We start from the raw sequence: 8191 nt of genomic DNA on the forward strand, positions 1-8191 counted from the left end.
TATGTAGATGATATTGGTCTAGTCTACAGCTCAAAAACTATCAAAGAGAATTTGAAAGTGATTGAAAAAGCTGCAAAGAAAATCCTTGTCAGAGCAGATATCAATCAAATTCAATTTAATATGAATAAAACTGAGTTAATTCATTTCTTTTCTAGATTCAATGAGAAAGAACTATCTCTAACTCTTGTAAATAGAGAGATTAAACCCAGTTTAAATGTCAAATGATTAGGAGTATGGTTAAACTCCAAGTTGGATTTTAAATATCATATTCAACAAAGAACTGTCAAGACAGAAAGACTATTAAATAACATTATCAGACTATCAAATACAGAGAGAGGTCTATTCTTCCAGGCTATGATATAGTTATATATAGTCTGTATTATCTCAGTAGCTGATTATGAAGTTCAAGTTTGATGAAATAATCAAGAAAATTTCACTGAACTCTTTCAAAGTCTGTAAAACAGAGCTTTGAGAAGAATTCTGAGAGCATTCAAATCATCTTCTATTAAAACAATGAAAATTAAAGCTTCAATTTCTTCTTCTGCTATTAGATTTGAAAAGGCCTGTATGAACTATGCTCTGAGAGTTATAAAGATGAGCTCAAATCATATAATCAGAGAAAGAGTCTCTTTCTCATTTTCATCAGTTAACTCTGGAAATGAACTGGATTGAAATAGATTTCTTGATTGAAATGAAAATAATTCTTTCAAGAAAATGTCTTCTCAACTGTACAGACTATACTCACTGATTAAAAATCAATTTTCTTCTTTAAATGTTGAAAAAGTTGATCATGAGAAGTTATCTCTCTGAAGAGAAAAGCTTGAATCTCTTATAGACTTACAAATAAGTGAACTATTTAAAGAGAAAGAATATGAACAGCATTTGAAGAGAATTTCTACAATCAATATAAAAGACTCTATTCTGATTTATTCAGATAGCTCAAAAAATGAGAATTTGAATAGATTAGATGCAGGCATTGCTTATACTGAAGATAATATTAATTTTATCTCAGATTTCTGGAATTTAGACTGTGAATCTGAAGTCTTTGATGCTGAATTATTTGCAATAGTGAAAGCTTTCAAACTTATTAAAATAAAATCTTATAAAAGAGAAAATAGTTTGAAAGAGGCATGAATATTCTCTGATAGTCAAGCTGCTTTAAAAAGACTTATAAATAGTCAGATTCATAATGATCAAATAAATCTTGAACTGATCTTAAACTCCATTTTAAAAATTCAAAAGAGAAGAACATCAAAGCTGATAATTCATCTGCACTGAGTTCCTGCTCATATGAATATTCATGATAATGAATTGGCTGATTCAGCTGTAAAAAATGATTCAGAATTAAGCAGATCTGTTCAAAAAATTGTGTTCTGATCTTTTATAAAGAGGAAAATAAAAGAATCTTGTTTAGACAAGTGAAATGAAAGCTGGCAGAAACAAAAGAAGAGTATACATTATTCAAGATTTGAAACAAAACTCAAGTGGAAATCTTGTTCAATTAAATGTAAAAAGAAAATATTCTCATCTATAATACAGCTGAAATTAGAACATGACTATTTCAAATCTTATATACAAAGATTTGATGATAGATTTGATTCAATAGAATGCTCATTCTGCAATGCAAATGAGAATTCTGAGCATATTGTAATGCACTGTGCATTATATAATAGTCTCAGAGTTAGATTGAAAGAGAAGTACGATCTAAATCAATTAAATATGAGATTCTTATTCTCAACTGAGACAGAAGTTAAATACTTAATAGACTTTCTATCAGAAACTCAAGCAGCTACAAGAAAATGACTGAATTCAGAAATATCTGAATATGAAGAGGAGGAAATTGATCAGATTGTAAGAAATCCCGCTCCTCACGGATCCTTTACCTCTATTCCTATCTCTCGCGTAACCAATAGGGCTAGCAGCCCTTGGCTACATACAACTATATAGACTGGAGTTCATGAATACTATTCACAACTCAGCTTGAATGCTATTATACATTTGATCCCTATATTTATCTTCCTACTGTGAACACTTCTAGTAGTTAACAGTACATATCATGTCAAGCTGCAAACACCTGAATAATCACCTGCGAGTACTTATTCTTACATTTCAAGCTCAGTCAGTCAGCAATCGCCCATTATGACTGAAAGAACTAGAAACTTGTGTGCTTCAACCCCTGCGAACCCTACTGCAGGCACTCAGGAGCAGCCACTCAAACCATGAATAACTCTCATGGAAGAAGTCTCAGAGGACTTATTAATCACTCATGAGACATCATTCTCTGCATCTATGACAGAGAAACCCTCTGAACCCATGAACAAATCAATCTCAGTGAAGAACATTCTTGAGCATCTCTCACAGAATCAAGCTATTTTTCTATAAGAAATGCTTACTGCTCACAAACACTCTCAAACTGAGTCTCTAGACATGATCTTCAGGGACACCTGTGAACTGAAAAGAAACTTTCTCAAGTCACAACCACTTAAGGCCATCTATTGAACCACAATCTATAAAAGCTTTTGTGAGTTTACATTTGAAATTGACTCACAAGCCCAGCTGTGTGACATGGAAGATGAAGAAGCTGTCATCTACATGATGACAGGCCTCTATTACACTGAAGCCAAGAACTGACTGAATTATCTAGAGAATGATCATGAGAGATTCTGATGATCTGTTCTCAAGACCTATCTAGAGAACAAGTTGAGAGACTTCATAAGCCAGACAGAGAACACCTGGGCTGCAATCATCAACATTAGAAAAAGAGACAAGGAATCTGATGAAGACTACTCACAGCACTTCATGGAATTGTGATGTAAATTGAGACCTGTGAAAACAGGGCCCTGAAATAAGACCTGAATGATGATGTTTGCAAAGAAGCTGGATAAAGATATACAGGACAAGCTCATTGAGCAAGGCTCTAAGCTCTTGATCTTGAAGAAACTGATGACTCTCATTCATCACTTGCAGATCACTGTGAGAGCCACAGACTCACAGAGAGCAGATCATCAACCAGTCTTGCAAGGGCCAGGACAACAGAGAACAGGTTTGTCAGAAAAAGATGACAAGACACAGAGAGATTCATGTCTGACTGCTGAGTAGAGAGAGAGAGCTTCACAAGCTTCTGTGAACAGAGTGTATAACAGAGAGATCAAGGAAAAGAAACTCTGCTTTATCTGTTCTAAATCAGAATATCTTCATGCAAACTGTCCAGACAAATTAAAATAGGAATTTAAGAGATCACAGACAGAGTCAGTAACAGCCTTCTTAAGAGTCTTGAAGCTGACACCTGAATCTGTTACTTCTTCAATGAAAATGCTTGCTCATGGAAAGAGACTGCACTGCGGTGCTGCTGCCCCACAAGCATGAAAAGTATTGGTAGACTCAGAATCCCAGGTCACTGTGATGTCCCTAAAGCTTGTGAAGTGAATGGGCTGAAAGATGAAGACTGAGAACCTGCTCTTGCAATAAGCAGAGTGTGAGAACTCAGACCTGAGAACTGAGAGACTTGTGAGAATCATCTTTGAATTGCAAGATCTCTCTGAAATCTGGAGAAGATTTGCAGAAACTGTGATTATTATGAACATCATAGATAACATGTATTTGAGACTTGCATGACTTCAAAGACACAATTCACACATAGCTGTCTGTAAGTCAGGTTTATACTTCTGATCAGTGTTGACAGACTCACTTATGAAGGTAGAAACAGTTGATGCTGCAGAGTTGATTAGAGGAGACAAGCCCATCTATGTGATGACTTTGTGAGTGTCTGAGAACCTTACAGTCATGAAAACTGAGCTTCAGATATCAGAGAAATACTGAGATCTCACAGAGGTGTTCAGCCCAGCTAAGGCAGCTGAGCTTCCTTCTCACTGTGAGGAGAATCTGATAATAGATTTGATAGAAGAATAGAAACCCTTCTGAGAACCAATTTATAAGCTCTCTCATCATGAGACAGAGGTCTTGCAGACCTATGTGAAGGAGAATCTGAAGAATGGCTTCATCTGACCTTCACAGGCCTCCGCGGGAGCCCCTGTGATGTTCATGAAGAAGAAGGATGAAGGTCTCAGATTGTGTGTAGACTACTGTGACCTGAACTTCAAGATAATAAAGAGCTGCTACTCCCTGTCTCTGATTGAGAATGTGATCAACTGTCTCACAGGAGCTGTCATATTCACACAACTGAATGTGATCAATGTATATGCACAGCTGTGAATACAGTCTGAGAATGAATGAAAGACTATCTTTAGAACTGCACTGAGATTGTTTGAATATCTAGTAGTGTCTTTTGATCTGACTAATGCCCCTGCAGCATTCCAGTCTTTCATTAATAAAATACTTTGTGTATATCTGAATGTCTTCATGATAATATATCTGAATGATGTGGTGATGTACTTCATGAAGAAGGAAGAACACACTGAGCATGTGCAAAGTGTGTTGAAGGCCTTAGATGAGGCAGGACTGTATATTAAGCTCATAAAGTGCAACTTCAGTGCTCACTGAATTAATTTCCTAGAATATGTAATCACTGTGAATGGTATTCAGATGGAATCTTCACAGATTGAGACTATTCTATCATGATCAGAGCCAACTAGTATTCATAAGATTCAGATCTTTCTGGGCTTTGTGAATTTCTATAGGTGATTTATCTTTGTGTTTGTGAGAATCTCCTTGGCCCTTACAGACATGCTGAAGGGTGAAAACAAGAAGAAGTCATTTCATGAACAGAGAATGAAAAGATTATTGAGAAGAAAGAACTGTGAGAACTTTCTTATCTCAGAAGCTTACAGGGCCTTTGCAAGATTGAAACAGATATTCACAGACACAGTGATACTGTTCTACTTTGATCTCTTGCTCTTAATCAGATTGAAGACAGATGTCTTCTTCTTTGTGATTTCAGAAATAGTCTCACAACTACAGTCAAATGAGAACTGAGTTTCAGTAGCCTTTTTCTCATGAAAGATGCAACTCATGAAGATCAACTATGACATTCATGATCAGAAGCTTCTTACAATAGTGAAATCCTTCTGTCACTGATGTTACTACTTCAAGAATCTTGCAACAGTGATTACTGTTAGAACTGATCATGATAGCTTACAACAGTTTGCTTCAACTAAGAAACTCTTGCAGTGACAGGTTCACTGGGCTCAGAGACTGAGTGAGTTCTGATTCAAGATAGAACATATCAAGGGAATTAAGAACTCAGTGAATGAACCCTCTCACAGGCCAGACTATGTTAAGAAGGCCAGAGTGATAGATACAGAGAGGCTAGAGAAGACAGAAAAGCTTCACAGAATGCTCAGACTGAGTGTTACAAAGAGATTGACTGAAGAGTCTCTCAATTTCTCACAAGAGAAGAAGGAAGAGAAAGAGAAGAAGCCTGCATAACTACTCTCTATAACACTGAGAGTTAACACTCTGAGAATCTCTGCAAGGATTCTTGAAGAGAGTATCTATAATCTGAAGAGTTTGCAGGCTTTGAGAAGCACTGTGGAAGACCTGATGTAAGAAGAAACAGAGTATAAGTCTTTATAAAATCTTCTATTCAGATTGTCTGAACTGCAACTGAAGAATGAATATACTCAGTATATTTGAAAACTGCTCACAGCAGGGACCAACTCTGCAGAAATAAAGAATTGAAGGAACTTAAATAGCCTCTTGCAAAGAGAGGGTCAGATTTATATACCTGTGAATGAGTTTCTATGTGTAGAACTCATCAAAAGATATCATGACTCTTCTCTAGCAGGTCATTTTGCAGACACTAGAACTCATGAGCTGCTTATAAGGAAATACTTCTGACTGAAGATGTGAGAACTTGTGAAGAAGATAGTGAATTCTTGTGCTGTTTATCAGGGTTCGCGGGTAGTGCAGTTCAGGTCATATAAAGAACTTACTCCTCTACTCATCTCACAGAAACCTTGGGAACAGCTAGAAATGAATGCTCTTGTGAGCCTCTCTGAAAGCAAGAATATATATGATGCCTGCTTTGACAGTGTGCTAGTGATAGTGAATCACTTCACTAAGATAGCACACTTTATACTCACTCACAAGGACTTGAAGTCAAAGGATTTGACTCATATCTTTATCTGTGATATGATTCAGTTGCATGAATTGTCTGTGAACATTGTCTCAGACAGAGAATCAATCTTCACAGAAGAGTTCTGATCTAATCTGATAACTATACTGAAGATCTCATAAGATCTAAGTACAGCTTTTCATCAACAGACAGATGATCAGACAGAACATCTGATGAGTATATTGAAACAGTATCTGTAATACTTTATTAATTACAATCAGAATAACTGAGTGTATTGATTATCACTCACAGAGTTTATATACAACAACTTAAAACATATCAGCATAGACAAAACCCTCTTTGAGATGCTCACTGAGACTCATCTGTGAATAACCTTGATGAACCCATGAGAGTACACTATAGAGTGTGATAATGTCTGTGAACAGGCTGAGAGAATTCAGAAGATTCAGAAGAAAGCCTGTGAATTCTTGAGAAAGGCTCAAGAGTATCAGAAGAGATACTATGACTTCAAGCACATTGCAAAGAGTTTCAAGAAAGATGATAGAGTCTGACTGAGTCTAGAAAACATCATCATGTGAAGATCTAGTAAGAAGCTGAATCTCTTGTGAACAGGGTCTTACAAGATTGTGAAGAAAGTTAGCTCACAGTTCTACAGATTGAAACTGTCATCTGAGTTACAGATGTACAATATTTTTCATATCTCTTTGCTTCATAAATATAAGGAATTCTCAGAAGAGAACTCTGTGACTTATCACCCTGTTCACAAAGCACTAGAGAGTGAAAGAGAATACCAGATCAAAGAAATTATTGACTCAGAGAAGTGAGGTTATAAGCTCTGATTCAAGGTTCAGTGACAAGAGTATTCTGACAAGATAGATGAGTTCACTTGAGAATTATTCAGGTAGATAAGACATCTGCAGAAGCTGAGACATGACTTTCATGCTATGAATTCTAACAAGTCAGAATGATGTAATCTTCACTAAGAACCTGATTGTGATAAAGACATTAACACTGTTATTTGTGAATCCTAGTCTACAAGATAATGAGTTTCTACTGAGATGAACAGTCTGCAGTGTACATAAGAAAAGAAGAAAACATGTTCTCATTAAAGTTAAAAAATAAGAAAATAAACAGAGCTGTGAATACAATTTAGAGACTAATAAAGAAAAAATAAAGAAAACTCACACTCACATTATCAACATTTATGACACTTAATCTTCTCACAACTACCAATTTCTCTCTTCAAAGAAGCAGAGAGTATCATATCTGTGATACAGACAATTGTTGCATTTGATGTGAAGGCCATCAGAAATGCACAGACTTCAGAGAAGTCAGACATCAGAGTGTGTGCAGTTGCAGTAGAGTCTTGAAGACTGGTCACCTGCACATGTGACCAGATATCTCTTACAAAGCTGTGTTCACTCTCTCAGTTATGCTGGAGTATCCAGCCTGGAAACAATGAGAATGTGAAGAGAAGGCTCATCTGCTCAGGTCAACTCTCATCATGAATTCATGACATTCACATTGCCTTGATTACCTGGATTTTGTGGGTACCCGGGGACCCATCTCCCATTGACAATGGGATTGCAGAAATGCGCCACAGTGTGAGGACCATTGACAGGGAACCTAGGCATATTCACATATGCCTGATCAGAGATTGTGCAGGCAGAGAAGGGATGATTGTAGGCCTGCAGAGCTGCAGGAGGCACTGGCAACACTGAGAGCTTTGTAAGAACTGTCAGCTAGAATCTGTAAGGAATTACTTATGAGAAGACTTACAGCAAAGGAGGGGACTGCGCTGCTTAGAGCCAGGGGCTGGCCTGGGGAAGGGATGGGGTGGGCCGCTGGCCTGAAGATCGGGTGCAGTGGCAGGGCTGAGAAGGATGGAGACACAGTTGTGAACGGCAGCACCCCTGCTCCACCAGCTGGCAAAAAGCGATCAGAGAAGTCGCGGGGACATCCATGAGAAGCTCAGTGACAGCCAGACATTATTTGCAAAGATGTTGAAATTGAAAAAATTTTTATTCTTGAGAAGTTCTTGAATCAACATACAGACATTGTCAGGAACACTCTCTCTCTATCATCTGAATGAAAACACTTTGTGAATGAATGAGAATACTCACAGTTTGTGAGAATGAAAGCTGTTACAGAAAAAGA

General features: G+C 37.1%; 1 protein-coding gene across 1 annotated transcript; it reads right to left on the reverse strand.

The window, feature by feature from the left end:
• Nucleotides 1-7536: 7536 nt before the first annotated feature.
• BDCG_16672 (uncharacterized protein) lies at nucleotides 7537-7908 on the reverse strand (the record flags this gene model as incomplete). Its single annotated transcript, XM_045425874.1, has 2 exons — nucleotides 7537-7751; nucleotides 7814-7908. Coding segments are annotated over 2 exons (310 nt in total), but the record flags the coding sequence as incomplete, so codon positions are not given.
• Nucleotides 7909-8191: the final 283 nt, after the last annotated feature.

Source organism: Blastomyces dermatitidis, assembly GCF_000003525.1.
Source record: "Blastomyces dermatitidis ER-3 genomic scaffold supercont1.3, whole genome shotgun sequence".
Classification (NCBI taxonomy): domain Eukaryota; kingdom Fungi; phylum Ascomycota; class Eurotiomycetes; order Onygenales; family Ajellomycetaceae; genus Blastomyces; species Blastomyces dermatitidis.